The 16523-nt window shown below is 40.5% G+C and overlaps 1 protein-coding gene across 6 annotated transcripts in view; it reads left to right on the forward strand.

Annotated features, from left to right (window-relative positions):
• patj (PATJ crumbs cell polarity complex component) overlaps window positions 1-16523 on the forward strand; it is a 133572-nt gene that overhangs the window by 31316 nt on the left and 85733 nt on the right. For 5 of the 6 annotated variants that reach the window (XM_017477989.3, XM_017477988.3, XM_017477994.3 and 2 more), the window contains exons 22-29: window positions 866-947; window positions 2019-2118; window positions 6154-6234; window positions 6408-6479; window positions 7876-8053; window positions 8281-8391; window positions 10346-10405; window positions 15187-15286. In XM_017477989.3, coding sequence (XP_017333478.1) covers window positions 866-947; window positions 2019-2118; window positions 6154-6234; window positions 6408-6479; window positions 7876-8053; window positions 8281-8391; window positions 10346-10405; window positions 15187-15286 — 784 coding nt within the window. The remainder of the gene's footprint in view (window positions 1-865; window positions 948-2018; window positions 2119-6153; window positions 6235-6407; window positions 6480-7875; window positions 8054-8280; window positions 8392-10345; window positions 10406-15186; window positions 15287-16523) is intronic. The other variant, XM_017477993.3, reaches the window with a different exon arrangement.

Raw genomic sequence — 16523 nt, forward strand, 5'->3', positions numbered from 1 at the left:
TAGGTCTGTTCACTCGGATCCATCATTCTGAGACGATTCAATGTGTAAAAGTATATGTGACCACCAGCAATGTAACGTGGGACAGTTTGGAACTCTTTTGAGTCAGTGAACTACAGTGCAATGTGTTCTTCATTCCTTCCTTTATTAATACATTCATTTATTCACTTATCTTCAGTAACCACTTTATCCTGATCAGGGTTGTGGTGGATCCTGGGGAAACTTGGTGTGAGACAGGATTAGTATACCTTGAATGGGACGCACCATGCACACACGTTCACACACTCATTCATACATGGGGCAGTTTTGTGTAGCCAATCCATCTTTTTGGGAGGAGGGAAGAAACCGCAGACCCGGAAGAAACCAGCACGTGGACTGGGAGACACTGCGAAACGCCACACACAGTAAACCTGATCGACCCCTGGAGCTGTGAGGAGGCACTTGTAGCATTGAGGAAGTCTCTTTGGCTGGGACTTACTGGCACAGAAAAGCACCGAGGCGGTGCTTTTCAAACCTGTTGGACAGTGTTTTTAAAACTACCAGGGCTCGAGGTGTTTTTTTTTTTATTTTATTTTTTTTTTTTTTTATAAACATTGTCAAATGTTTTAATTTGAATTACTAAAACACTAGTAATAAAGCAACACTCTTGTGCTGTACTATCATGTTTTTGGGCATTGCTTCAGTTGGGATTAACTACCAATTTCCCCCTTTTCATTTATTTGTGGATTTGGAATGATATTTCACATCCCTTACTGTAAATCCTGAGACCGATGCACTTCACTAACCAGTATGGTTTATTCCATGATTACATTGTCGATACAATTACGACCAAATATTTTTTTTTCTTATTATTTTATTCCTGCTGTAGGTGGGGGAGGACAGAGCTGCAACTAAAGAGGACTTTGAAACAGAACTGGAGTCAAGTATAAATCTCCATCAGCATCCCCGCAGTGAGTGTGTGTTTGTTTTCACTGATGGAGTTGTGTGTTTCTAATGTAGCTTTGTGTTTTATGTATGCAATATTTGATTGAACTGCAGCCACAGACGTCTAAATCTACGTGCATATGAAACAGAAATAACATTAAATAGGTTAGCTTGTGTAGTTGTAATCGTCTCTCAGTCAGCCAAGGCCATTTCATATATTAGAAACTCAAGTTCGATCATAAGCATGCTCCTCAGTTTCACAGCGTTTGAGAGCCGGTGAGTAGTCTAGTGATCAGACTTGATCATTTTCCTTTTAATCAGCCTGTGTTGGCTTTAACAGCTTTGGCAGCATGAACATGTCTCAACCCAGATAGTCACAGCAGTGGGAGACAGGCTAGCTGGCAACGTCCTAATCAGTGTCAAGTCTGTCACGTCACTGTCACTATTATAAGATGGTCTAGCTTCCACTAAAAATTCACTGTCAAAATGTCAAGCTATTTATATCAAACATAAATTTCCTTGCCTAATACTTTTGCTTTGCAGATAGGAACTCATTTATATCATAGCCCCAGGCCTTTGTGGTGTTTTCAGATGGCTTGCTTGGCCAGTCTGACTTTGACAGCAGGTTTATTAAGCTAGGCTTGACAAACTGCCAAAGGCAGACAAATATTGATCTCCTGACAAGCTATTTAGTTTATTTGGATTAAATCTTTCTGTAGCACCAGTATGTGCTTACTGTTTGTTACCGTATTATTGGTAAAGGGTTGTTCACCATTTCTGGTATTTCCTAGAAAGATGGAAATAATTCCCAAAATATGAAGATTACAAATGCTTCTGGAAAAAACTCTCTCTCTCCCCTTAACCACTGCCCCCACTCTAGCTCGGTCTGTGAGACTGTGAGTTTACGTTTGTAGCCGTTTGTGATTGCAAAATTGATATCCACTTAATGGTACTTGCCTTTCAGCTGCAGAGCTTAAGATGTAGGCTATGTGTGGGCATACTGCAGCTTTATTTAGCTAAGGTAACACAAATGCAAATTAATGGACACACACGCACGTTGGTTTAACTACATTTGTGAGCTACGTCTATGATTTCAGGTCAATCGGCAAGGACATGGCTGGAGTTAGCAGAGAGCGAGGTGGACTCCGATTCCAGGAACGAAGGCTCAGAACTCACTCTGACTGACACGGACACAGAGTGAGTGATACTCGTATCTCTATCGTGTTTAGCAAACTGCACATAGAAAATCCTGCCTGTACAGTGCAATTAGGCATTTTAGGATTAGTCTGCTGTGAGAGTTTGGTCTGAAGTGTGAGAACACATGCTGCTGCTGGTACTTATGTACTCACTGAGCACTTTATTAGGAACACTGTACTAATACTCTGTAGGGCCTACCTTTACTCACAAAACATTCCTTTGAGATTCTGGTCCATGTTGACATGATTGCATCACGCAATTCCTGCAGATTTTTCAGGTGCACTTTCATGCTGTGAATCTCCTGTTCTAGAAACATCTCAATGTTGTCAGATGCAGTGACTGTGAAAGCCACTGAAGAACAGTGAACATTGTCGTCTAGTTATCTTAGTTACTGGTGCCTTTCTGTCGGCTCAAACCAGTCTGGCCATTCTCATCAACAAGGCGTTTCCAGCCACAGAACTGCCACTCACTGGATCTTTTTTTTTCTTTATTGTACCATTTGGAGTAAACTCTAAAGACTATTGTGTGTGTGTGTGTGTGTGTGTGTGTGTGTGTGTGTGTGTGTGAGTGAGAGAAGTTATAAAAAATACTCAAACCAATTCATCTGGCACCAACAGTTAAAATCACCAAGATCCCATTTTTCCCCATTCTGATGGCTGATGTGAACATCACCCAAATCTGCTGGCCTGTATCTGTATGATTTTATGCATTGCACTGCTACCATGATTGGATGATTTAGATGATGGCATGAATGAGTAGGTGTACAGGTGTTCCTAATATAGCTCTATGGGTGTGTATCTGTAACAGGAATTGCTTGGTGTGGTGTGTGTTGTGTTGTATCCCCACCTACTGGAGTAAAGACAGTATTACAGAATGACCTACGCAGGAATCCATCAGTACCATCACAGACATGGTTAAGAGTATAATCACAGCTAAAACGGTATTCAAATGGTGCTGTAGCTAACGTTACAAAAACAATGGCAATAGGGTCAAAGATGACGAAATAATTTTTTTAATGGGTTTATACTATACTTCAGAATATGTTCTATACAGTTGTATTATTTTATTCAGTATTATTGTGAAAATACATTTAAATTGACAGAATGTGAAACTTTTAAAGTGTCAGTTTAATCAAACATAAGGAAAGTCTTTAACAGTACTACTTGAATATTATTTACACAACCACACTGCAATAAAAATATTTTATTTTGAAATGGAGATTTGTTGCAATTGGACTTGTATTTACTTCTTTGTCCTATTTATTTATAACGATATACATGTAATATGTGTTATGGTTTTATGATTTAAGTCAATTAAAGTGTTGCTTTCTTTCGTTAGTCTTGCAAGTCAGACTGGTGCAAACCCTGCTACCTTTTGTAATAAGACGCTGTTTGATTCAGATTACAGGGTTGTTGTTTTTTTTCTTAGCCCACTGAAGCCCACTTCACCACAAAGTGTCTCAAACTAAATTGTTGAATACATATTTTAGACGAATGACTCTGTTTTGCATAGAAAGGCCCATTGTGCCATGAGGTTCAGAAATTCATTTCTCTGACATAAACACACCTGATGTCACAACAATATCGCAGCGCACAATCAACAATAAATAGATTTCCTTTGTTATTTTTTTTTACTCGCCAAATCTTGATTTTATTTTATATTTAGCTTTTGTTTTGTGAAACCATGTTTTAGCAGCTTTGTACGTTTAGATTTGTAATGTAATTACATTGATGTCAGCCCAGTTTTACAAACTTTATAAGACAATTTTGACTGATTTCTGTGAACAAAGATGTGTGACATTAGTTTACCTATTTTCTACATTGTTTCTGATCACTAATCACACATCAATAATTCAACTGGAATAAGCTTGAATTCTAGTAGCTAGATTTTGAGCAGATTCTGAATTACGTAGACATGCAGCCGTTGGTAATAATGCATGAAAATAAGCGAAGAGCAACAATCGTCAGGTCAGAGCAGGCGTGGGAGAGACTGAGAGAGAGACAGACAGACAGATAGAGACTGAGGGACAGACAGACGGAGAGACTGAGACCGACAGACAGGGAGCGAGGCGGACACAGACGGACAGAGTGCGAGACGGAGGGTGAGACAGACAGAGGGAGACGGACTCAGAGAGACTGGGGGAGAGAGAGACAGATAGAGAGAGAGAGACACAGACGGAGACACAGACTAAGGGAGGCGGAGAGAGAGACGGAGGGGGAAGGAGAGAGACTCAGACGGAGGGGGAAGGAGAGAGACTCAGACGGAGGGGGACTGAGAGAGACTCGGACGGAGAGAGACACAGACGGAGGGGGACGGAGAGAGACACAGACGGGGGGACGGGGAGAGAGACGCAGACAGAGAGAGACGCAGATGGAGAGAGACTCAGACGGAGGGGGAAGGAGAGAGACTCAGACGGAGGGGGACGGAGAGAGACACAGACGGAGGGGGACGGAGAGAGACACAGACGGGGGGACGGAGAGAGAGACTCAGACGGAGGGGGAAGGAGAGAGACTCAGACGGAGGGGGAAGGAGAGAGACTCAGACGGAGGGGGAAGGAGAGAGACTCAGACGGAGGGGGACGGAGAGAGACACAGACGGAGGGGGACGGAGAGAGACACAGACGGGGGGACGGAGAGAGAGACTCAGACGGAGGGGGAAGGAGAGAGACTCAGACGGAGGGGGAAGGAGAGAGACTCAGACGGAGGGGGACGGAGAGAGACACAGACGGAGGGGGACGGAGAGAGACACAGACGGGGGGACGGAGAGAGAGACTCAGACGGAGGGGGACGCAGACGGAGGGGGACGGAGAGAGATGAAGATGAAGAGAGAGACGGAGACGAAGAGAGAAACAGAGAGAGAGAGAGAGAGAGAGAGAGAGAGAGAGAGAGAGAGACGGAGACGAAGAGAGAGACAGACGGGGAGAGAGAGAGAGCGGGAGATGAAGAGAGAGAGACTGAGACGAAGAGAGAGACAGACAGGGGGAGAGAGAGAGCGGGAGATGAAGAGAGAGAGACTGAGACGAAGAGAGAGACAGACGGGGAGAGAGAGAGAGCGGGAGATGAAGAGAGAGAGACTGAGACGAAGAGAGAGACAGACGGGGAGAGAGAGAGAGCGGGAGATGAAGAGAGAGAGACTGAGACGAAGAGAGAGACAGACGGGGAGAGAGAGAGAGCGGGAGATGAAGAGAGAGAGACTGAGACGAAGAGAGAGACAGACGGGGAGAGAGAGAGAGCGGGAGATGAAGAGAGAGAGACTGAGACGAAGAGAGAGACAGACTGAGACAGAGAGAGAGAGACAGACATACAGACAGAGAGAGACGGAGACGAAGAGAGATAGAGAGAGAGGGAGACGGAGACAAAGAGAGGGAGACGGAGACAAAGAGACAGAGAGTGACCGAGACAGACGGGGTGTGATGGACAGCGAGCGAGACAGCGAGTGAGACAGAGCCACAGACAGAGGGAGAGACAGAGACTGAGAGAGGCTTCTGTGATAGTAGCCTCCACACTGAAAGGCTTGAAGCTGTATTGGGATGCAGCTGAGACCCTGACAGCTGCTTTTGCTGTCAGTGAATGATGGAGAATTAAGAGATCAGGTGTGTGTATGTGCACGTGTGCACATGCCTGTGTACGTGCAGGCAAACGCATGATCTTTTACGCAGCATGCTGAACATTTGAAATAAGATTTCAGTCAGCAACAGGCCCTTAGGGTTGCATCAGTGTTTGGCTGAAAATAAAGTGGAATTTGCACATAGTGAGTGTTTATGTAGCCATAGATTGTGTGTGACCTCCAGAGAAAAACACAAATCCAATTGTCAGAGATGCACTACTGTTACCCCACGCATTATATTCCTTTCACACCACTGCTCTGTTTATTTATATATGATTTTGTGTCTAGTGTTGATCTGCTTGTCAGAATTTAAATGTACTGAGCAGAAATGATGTCTTCTTAATTATTTTTTGATGCTTCACTAATTTACAGGGTTAAGGACATGTCTGTGTGTATGACAGAAGAGAAAATAGTTTTCCATGTCCACAGGTCTGCACAGCTGTCTTCACATGGCAGAAGGAAGAAGAGAAGTCAGGGGGCTGCAATGGGGCTGATGAGAGACGAACACAGGTTGGAGAGCATTATGATGTGTTAAAATGCATTATGGGCCTTTGGGGAACTGTGCTGTTGAAGATTCTGCTACAAACATTACTGTTTATAGTTCAGGTTCATTAAATTGTGGACATGCTGTAATATATCGTGTGTGTGTGTGTGTGTGTGTGTATATATCTGTGTGGCATCAGTGATTTGCCAGAGAGAGAGGATGGAGAGGGAGAGGAAACCCCCATCTTCAGTCACTGGGGTCCCCCACGCAGGTTATTCCTTCTTTTTTTTTTTTTTTTGCTTCTACATTGATTTTATTTGTTTTATATTTTAGTCATTACAATGTCAGTCATTTCCAATTTTCCAGCAGACGTTTATTGTGTATCAGAATCTCAGATTCATTCAGCATATTGTTGGTGACTGGGTGATACCTGTGCAGTAAGCATACAGGGCTTTGAAAAAGTCCTGATTTCTTCTGTTTTTGTGTGTCTCATACTAAATATTTTAGTATATATTCAAACTAAATACAGCATAAAACAAAGGCAACCCGAGTAAACACACAATACAGGGTTTTTTTTGTTGTTTTTTTTTGTTGAAGCTAAAAAGTGATCCAACACCTATCACCAATGTGAAAAACTAATTGCCCCCTTAAACTTAATCTGATTTGTGCCACCTCTAGCAGCAATAACTGCAACCAAACACTTCTGATAACTGGAGATCAGTCTTTCACTTACTTCTAGAACTAGGATTTACTCCTATGCTTTGGATCATTGTCTTGCTGCATAAACCAGTTGTGCTTGAGTTTCAACTTACGGACTGAAGACCGGACATTCTCCTTTAGGATTTTCTGGTAGAGACTGATGTATTTCAATCTCCTAATAACTTATAATTTCTGGAATTTATTTAATCTTTTGGCATAGTGTGTTACTGGGTAAGATCTTTTAACCGACTTCATGCTGTAGAAAAAGTTCTATTTAACTGTTGATTTGATTGAACAGGGTTTGCAGGCCTGGTTGTGTCTAGTCCAGCTGAACCCCATTATGAATGCAGTTTCATAGATTTGGGGAATTAGTAACTATGGGGGCAAATACATTTTCTCACAGGCCCAGTTGGTATTGGATAACCTTTTTGCTTCCGTAAATAAAATCATTTAAAAACTGTATTTTGTGTTTACTCAGGTTGCCTTTGTTTTATCTTGGATTTTGTTTTAATTTCTGAAATTGTTTACTGTGAGATATACGGAATAAATCAGGATGGGGCAAATACATTTTCACAGCACTGTACATAATGAATGAGGTCATTTGGGATTTGACTTTGCTGTCTATTGCATGAGTTTAAATAAATACTAATTATTATTGTTTGATGTCGAGGTAAAGATGGATATATAGCACAATATATACACCAATGGTTATGATATGATTGCCTTCTAATCGTTTTCTTTAATAGACATCCTTTAAACGATTTTCACATTCCATGATTTGTGTGAAATGAATGCATAGCGTATCTTCTAATATTGTATAAAAATGCAGGCTAGTTAAGATTATATGCATTACAGTACTGAAAATTGCCATAATTAAGGTTTGCCTGTAGGTGTAGAGACATTTGTCAAGCCTAATAACATATAAGATGACTAAACCTGGTGTGTGGGTTTGTGATTGTGTTTTGTAGAGTGGAGGTTTGGCTGGATCCTGGCGAGTCTCTGGGCATCAGCATCGTTGGCGGGCAGTCAGTTATAAAGCGCCTGAAGAATGGAGAAGAGCTGAAAGGCATCTTCATTAAACAGGTGCTTCCAGACAGCCCTGCAGGACGCACACACGCACTCAAAACTGGAGACAAGATCTTGCAGGTGAGCAACACGTGCACACACACACACACACACACACACACACACACACACACACACACGCATACAAAAACATACAGGGTCTCCACAAACCAGCCGTGCTACTTCCAAGATGTGTTGTTGGTACAGAATAATACTAGAAAATGTTCATGATACACAAATGTGTAGCTGGTATAATAATATAATTGATTGCACAAAAATCTTACACAGTGTCTTATTCCGTTCCTCAGGTGGCAGGTGTGGACCTGCAAAACGCCAGCCATGAGGAGGCAGTGCAGGCCATTAAAAGTGCTCCGAGCCCTGTGGAGTTCATCGTGCAGAGCCTTTCATCCACTCCCCGGGTATTGCTCTTGACTATTTCTCAAAATTCTCTACTGTCAAATCTTTTTTTTTTTTTTTTTTTTTTTCTCCCCCAGCTGTCTTTGCTACATGTTCACAGCTTTTCATCTCCATTTATACATTGTGGCATTATTAAAGAATCAATTGAGACAAGAGTAAAATGTAAAAAAAAAAATGTTAAAAAAAGGTTGATTGACTACTGAAACAAATGAATAACATCATAAAATTACAATATTAGTCTAATTGTAAGGAATAAAACTCTTAGTGGTGTGTTGTTACAGGAAAATAATCAATCAGTACGTTTACATGGACAACAATAATCGGATATTAACGAGATTTAAGACAATACTCTGATTTAAGAAACTAGCATGTAAACAGCGATTATTGATGACCTTAATCTGACTAAAGTCATACTCGAAGTAAACACAAATTGAATTAAGACGTGGAGTATTCCTGTTTTAGTTGCACTATCAACGTGTATTACAGACATGTAAACACCTTAATCACACAATTAACGTCATGTGGGAGTTTTCACCACACTTTGCGTACACACACGGCAGTGCTCAACCGTTTGACTGCAAACAAGAGAGCACGGCTGCGTCCCAAACCGCGTACTTACCTTCTATATAATAGGAGAAATACATGTATTTCATGTATATCTACGCGGTTTTGGACGCAGCCCATGGCTTCAAGCAGTCATCTATTTGCATGTTTAGCGTGACAAATAATTAACTGCAGTTGAAGCTTTCGTAAAATTAAAAATAAATACATCCAGAACTGTATACGGTACCATAACGCAGACGAACTGTATGTTAATATGTGAAATTCTGGAGGGACCGTCGGACGGCGTAGTGCAGTGGTGTAATGATGCGTGCCGTTAATCGATCTATGTTCTATAACATGTAAAACAGGAACATGAAAGGAATATACTCAAAGCAACTCATGTAAACACCTTAATCACAATATTGTCTTATTCAGAATAAGGTCAATAATTAGATTACCGCTGTCCATGTAAATGTAGTCAGAGACAGAGTGGTGTGACGTGGCCCAACACTAAGCAGAGTTAATGTGATCATGAAGTTGATTATTTTCCTGTACCAACATGCTGAATTGATTTACTCTTCTTATACCACTCCAATTTTCTAAGTGAGTTGTTGTTATAGAAATAATGACAAATTAGAAAGGCTGCAACAGGACTGAGAATTCAGCAGTGCTGTGGTATAACATCATTTAAACGATTTTTTTTTTTTTTTTACATACAACTCTGCTTTAAAATTTTGGCCACATATCTGGCCGGAGTCTGATGCTGGTGTGGAGATGTTGATTTCAGCTTCAAGATGGCTGCTTCTACTCTTTGTTTTGTTTTTTAGCTATGCAACATATGCTGTGTTTATAGATAAGGCATCCAATGGCAGACGTATATAAGAAGCTCTGAGAAAAGTCTGTAACTATTTAGCCATGCAGTTTGCATTATGCTAAACTGGAGGCTGGAAACTTAATCTTAATTTGCCATATGAATACCTCCAGTGTAAAATTCGAGCAACAAATGTTAGGGAAAAACAAAACTACTGAGAGAGAGGGAGAGAGTGTCTAGGATGAAGTTTATTTTTAGTGTGATGCTATTAGATAAGTGATATGGATATATCTAGCTTTTAAGCTTGTTGGAGTCAAGAACCCCCCTTTTTTGAAAATAATGCCTGACTTGTTCGTAGAGTCTATTAATTAAATCTTGGGCTTGTTTTATGACAGACATTTTCAGTACATTTCCCATTACTACATGGTTATATGTCTATTTTCAGATCTAAATCTGCTTCTGCTGTGTCACTGATGTGAGAGATTGGTTCTGCTCACCACAGGAGCACATCTGCTGCATGACTTTTTCTGCTTCGTTGTCTGTTGCTTTATTAAGTCTCACTGTGTGTGTGTGTGGGTGTGTGTGTGTGGGTGGGTGTGTAGCCTGTTTCAGTCACAGCCTCAAGTATAAGGCAGCACAAGGCCAAGAGGAAAGGCATACTGGTGAGCAGCTTGATCTCTCCCTTTATCCCTTTTATTTTCCTAACTTGGTTTAAATCTAGCTTTCGCCACTCTATTAAGCACCATGTTTTGTTTGATAAAATGTATTCGGAGCTCATGAGAGACAGCTGCCAAGATGTTAGGGAGGTCTCAAATTCTAGTGTAATTCACTCTACAGAATGAGATGTGATGACTGGGTTTGTCTTTGTGTTGGTATTGGGAGATCTAAGCAGGACTCAACTACCAATATAGTAATAAACAATATCTTACAACAGCAAATTCCATTCTTACTCATAATAATTACTGCGTTTGAGTCCAAGAATCAGTTGTGCTGTTTGTAAATGTAGATAATCAATTGTGCTGTAAATTGCATCCCGAGTGCAAATAGCTTGGTGAAATAATGTAAACAATGTTCTACTCTGGTCTGTTGCATGCATGTACAGGTGCATATAAAAAAAAAAAATTAGAATATTGTGGAAAAGTTTAATTTTGTCCTGTAATTTAATTCAAAAAGTGTAACTTTCATGTATTGTAGATGCATTACACATAAAGTGAAATATTCAAGCCTTTTTTTTTGTTTGTTTTAATCTTGATTATGGCTTACAGCTCATGGAAATCAAAAATCCAGTATCTCAAAATATTACAATAAAGAATTTATAATACAGAAATGTCGACCTGAGAAGAGCTCTAATCAGATAATTAACTCGAAACACCTGCAAAGATTTGGTGAGGCTTTAATCTCTCAGTCTGTTTCAGTACACACAACCACAATCATGGGGAAGATGAAAGTAAATGTTGCATTTAATTTGGAAATCAAGGTCCCAGAGTCTGGAGGAAGAGTGGAATCCAAGTTGCTCGAAGTCCAGTGTGAAGTTTCCACAGTTAGTGATGATTTGGGGGGGGGGCATGTCATCTGCTGGTGTTGCTACAATGTTTTTTCTCAAGTCGAGAGTCAGTGCAGCGTCTATCAGGAGATTTTAGAGCACTTCATACTTCCATCTGCGACAAGCTTTATGGAGATTCTGGTTTCCTTTTCCAGCAGTACTTGGCACCAGCGTACAGTGCCAAAACTACTACTACTAACTGGTTTGCTGACCATGGTATTACTGTGCTTGATTGCCCAGTATTAAATAAATAAATGTGTGAATAGCAAGTAATCAACATATATACCAGATGTGATACTGCTTTGTAATGTACTGCTAGAGGTGGTGCAGAATTGATCACAGATTTAAAAAAAAAAAAAAAAAAAAATTCAGGTTTTATTATCTTTAACACAGTCTCTCATCTGAATTCTAAGCAGTTTGGACTTGAATCAGATGTGCTGCTACAAGGAAAAGTATATTGAGCAGTGGGTCCCCAGGGAAAGAGCTGTGAATTTCGTTTCTCCACTTTATCACACTGCCTTACTCCTTTTAATTATAACCCATCTAGTGTACCCTTCAGGATATCTGAAATTGTCCTGAATTGAGACACTACACAGTGAAATTGAGTGGACTGTGTGTAAATAGCATGTTTCCATTGTCTTTGTCCTTCAAAAGGATTTGAAACACCTCCATAAATGCAAAGGCAAAACCATGCATTTATCATGATGCTTTTGTTTACAGCATATATAATCACCAGAAAATCAAGAATACAGCTTATTTAAATGCAAGGCAGAGAAAGCGGAAGAAATGAGAACACATTTCAAAAGAAATGGTGTCATCTCCTCTGGGAGCATCTTTTTTACTGAGCTCAGAAATGGCCAAATTCTTGATTACAACAGCTTTAGTTTGTAATTAAATAGAAATGGCAATAATTGTCCTAATTGCTCCTTCAGCCGTTAGTATGCCACATGGCTCCTGAGGATATGTGAGATTATTCAGCCCAATCAGTACAAGTCTCCTCATTAGTTGCTAAGAAATTGAATTAACATTACAGCCCATTTCCAAACAGTATCTCAGTGTCTTCTGGAGCAGAGAGAGATACAGTGTGGATTAAGAAAACCAACAAAGGTCAACAGGGGAAACCTCAGGAGAAAAGGGTTATGCTGAAATTCTTGCACAAGTATGAGTTTGGACTTTATGTTTTGAGCCACATTTTTAGGTTGCTTGAAATAAAAAGCTGCATGATTTCAATATGAACCACTAAGCCTGAAGCTCTTTAGCTTCTGCATCATTCATTAGGTACTAATCAGGCATAAGTAAGTCTTGATGAGTCAGAGCAGGTACTCAACACTCTTGAGGATGCTACTCCCTCTGCTATGTGGCTTCATCCACAGGTCATTAGCGAGCAGCACAAATGGCTGATTCATATTATCTGATCAGGCAAGAACGGCCATGAAGCGGCAGCTTCATGCAGTAGCAAAGCACATTCGTTAAACACGGCCATTGTTTGATAAATATCTAGCATATAACCTGTTTATTTCGACAGCTTGATGATGACGTGAGCCTTCACAAGCACGATATGTGGGGGTATGTTTGCGTGAATAGAGTATGTAAGCAGCCTAGAGTCTGTGCTAAATGAATAAATGTAGATGTACTCTCTTGCAGCCTGCAGTTGTTTAAGCTGCTATTCAGAGCACAACTGTTCTCTCACCTCGGAGCTGGCAGGGGTATGGGAGAAAGCAGTCTGTCCACTCTTTGTAGCATTTTAATCCCAGCACTCCATTTCAGAGCATGACAGAGCATCTTTTACTTTTTTCCTTTCAATTTTTTTTTTTTTGGTCCGTTTCAGTTTCAGCATTTATACAGTACATCCTGCTGCTTTTTCTTCGAGTCTCACCAGGAGGTTGATAATGTAAATGTCAGTGAATGCATGGGTCAAGTCAAGTGGCTTTTATTGTCATTTCAGCCATGTACATCTTGTGCAGAACACAGTGAAAAGAAACAACGTTCCTCCAGGACAATGGTGCTACATAAAGCAACACCGTAACCACATGAGACAACATAGGACTAATTAAGACTTGCATGTTTCTACATAAAGTGCATGTGCAAACAACGCAAGGCAGTAAAGTAACTGCTAAAACAGGACAATAGGCACAGTAAGTGATAGTGTAGCGCTGACCAGCACACAGTTCTAGTAAAGAAGTGTCTGATATAACAGGTAATGCAAAAGATTAACAATATCAAAAAAATGCTTTGAATGTAAGCATAACATGCTATGACTTAGTATTGAGCAGATAAGCTTATACCAAATGTGGACATAGCCGTTATTGCGGTAGCAGCCAGGTAAAGTGTATAATAGTGACATGAAATTAAATACGATATTTTTATAAATACAGTAGCAGCAAAAAAATGCAGTACAGTTGATACAGAAATGTGCAAATGTAGCTGTTGGAGTTGGATGGTGTTCTGTGTGTGTGTGCGCTTGTGCTTGTCAGGCCAGTCTCTGAGTACTGAGGAGTCTGATGGCTTGGGGGAAGAAACTGTAACACAGTCTGGCCGTGAAGGCCTGAATGCTTTGGTTAATTTTTTCCAGATGGCAGGAGGGTGAAGAGTTTGTGTGTGGGATCATCCACAATGCTGGTGGCTTTGTCGATGCAGCGTGTGGTGTAAATGTCTATGATGGAGGGAAGAGAGACCTTCTCAGGCGAGATGATCTTCTCAGCTTTCCTCACTATCCGCTGCAGGGTTTTGCGATCCGATACGGTGCAATTTCCAAACCAGGCAGTGATGCAGCTGCTCAGGATGCTCTCAGTAGTTCCTCTGTAGAATGTGGTGAGAACGAGGGGTAGGAGATGGGCTTTTTTCAGCCTTTTCAGTATGTAGAGTGCTGCTGGGCTTTCTTGGTTAGGGAGCTGGTTTTGAGGAACCAAGTGAGGTTTTCCGCCAGATGAACACCAAGGAATGCTGTTCACGATCTCCACAGAGGAGCAGTCGATGTTCAGCCGAGTGTTCGCTCTGTGCTTTCGTGAAGTCAACAACCATCTCTTTTGTTTTTTCTCATGTTCAGAGACTGGTTGTTTGCACTGTACCAGTTCGTTATCCGCTGCACCTCCTCTCTGTATGCTGACTCGTCGTTTTTGCTGATGAGCCCATCATGGTCATGTTATCAGCGAATTTCATGATGTGATTTGAGTTGTGCATTGCTGCACAGTTGTGAGTTAGCAGAGTGAACAGCAGTGGACCGAGCACACAGCCCTGGGGGGTCCCCGTGCACAATGTGGTGGTGCTGGAGACACCGTTTCCGTTCCAGACTGACTTAAGTCCCCTAGTCAGGAAGTCCAGGATCCAGTTGCAGAGAGAGGTGTTCAGGCCCAACAGGCTCAGCTTTCCAGTCAGGTGCTGAGGAAGTCTCTGTACAGCATTCAAACATAGGTGTGCAATGACTGGTGGGTGGAAGGATACATAGATGGGTGGATGGATGGATATGTGGATATGTGTATTGTATTAGACAGTTAACAGAGTCTGATCTGCACTCATGTGAATGAGTGAAAAACAGCTTTGAAACAATGTCATGTCTATGCTTTAGTTAACTCTATTAATGTGTAACATTTACATTTGGAGAATTTTAATAATATCAATCTCTGCTAAATTATACTGAGCTGTTTCATAGCTACATTTCATAACTATATACCGTCTGCTTGGAGTGAACATTATTATTATTATTATTATTATTATTATTAATTTAATTTCTGAGCATTGATTTATATTTTATTTAAAAGGTTTTCAAGGAAAGATAAATAATACAGTCTACGAACATCTTGTAGTGCTGTATGTGAAGTAGTTTACCTATCTGATTAGTTCAGGATGAACGGTTATTTAATATTCTGATCTGTGCACTGTGTGTTTGTCTGTGTGAGGTAGAAACCAGAACAGCAGAGTGCGCCTCCCCCCATGCGTCTCCCTCCACCGTACAGACCTCCCAGCCTTGTGCAGGAAGAAGAGGATCCTGTGGATGACAGAGGTTGGTGATTTTTATTTATGTACTTATGTATTTATTTTTTCTTTCCCACTTCTACCTTTTCCTTTGTTTATATCAAAGCATGGCCTCACGTTCTTGTATATGTATATTTGTGTGTGTGTGTGTGTGTGTATATGTGTGTATATATGTATATGTATATATAATATATGTATATATATGTATATGTGTGTGTATATATATATATATATATATATATATATATATATATATATATATATATATATATGTATATGTATGTGTGTGTGTGTGTGTGTGTGTGTGTGTGTGTGTGTATATAATATACACACTCTTTTTAAAATTAAATATTGTATACATAACAGGTAAAGTTTGTATCCTGGCTTTTCTGCTTCATTAAAGAAAAAACCTGATGCTGCTTTTCTTTAATTCTACATTGCAGTTCCTCAGTGTCATAATTATATACTGTATATTGTGTTAATACAGTGCTCTCCACTAATATTGACACCCTTGGTAAATATGAGCAAAGAAGGCTGTGAAAAATTGTCTTTGGCTTTCAAGGATATGAAACAATTGCAAACACAATACAGGTTTATCCAAACCGTTGTTAAATATATGTGCAGTAGTTATTGGCACCCCTATGAATTAATATGAGAAAAATATATTTGAAGTATATTCTCATTGATATTTTAATTTTTTTTGTACATCTGGGTGACTAGGAACAGGATATTGTTCAACCATGACTTCCTGTTTCACGGGGTTATAAACATGAGGTAACACACAGGCCAAATTCCCTTAGTCATTCGTAACAATGGGTAAGACCAAGGAATATAGCTGTGATGTGTGGCAAAAGATTGTTGAGCTTCACAAAATGGGAAGTGGCTATAAGAAAATGGCATAAGCATTGAAAATGCCCATTTCCACCAGCAGGGCAATAATTAAGAAGGTCCAGTCAACTGGAAATGTTATGAATCAATCTGGAATTGGACGTGTGTCTATATTGTCTCAGCACACTGTGAACATGGTTCGAGTGGCCAAAAAATCTCCAAGGATCACAGCTGGAGAATTGCAGAAGTTAGTTGAGTCTTGGGGTCAGAAGGTCTCCAAAACTATAATCCGAAGTCACCTACATCACCACAAGTTGTTTGGAAGGGGTTAAAAAAAAGCCTCTACTCTCATCCAAAAACAAACTCAAGCATCTTCAGTTTTCCAGACACTACTGGAACTTCAAATGGGATCGGGTTCTGTGGTCAGATGAAACAAA

This window comes from Ictalurus punctatus, chromosome 10, assembly GCF_001660625.3.
Source record: "Ictalurus punctatus breed USDA103 chromosome 10, Coco_2.0, whole genome shotgun sequence".
Taxonomy (NCBI): domain Eukaryota; kingdom Metazoa; phylum Chordata; class Actinopteri; order Siluriformes; family Ictaluridae; genus Ictalurus; species Ictalurus punctatus.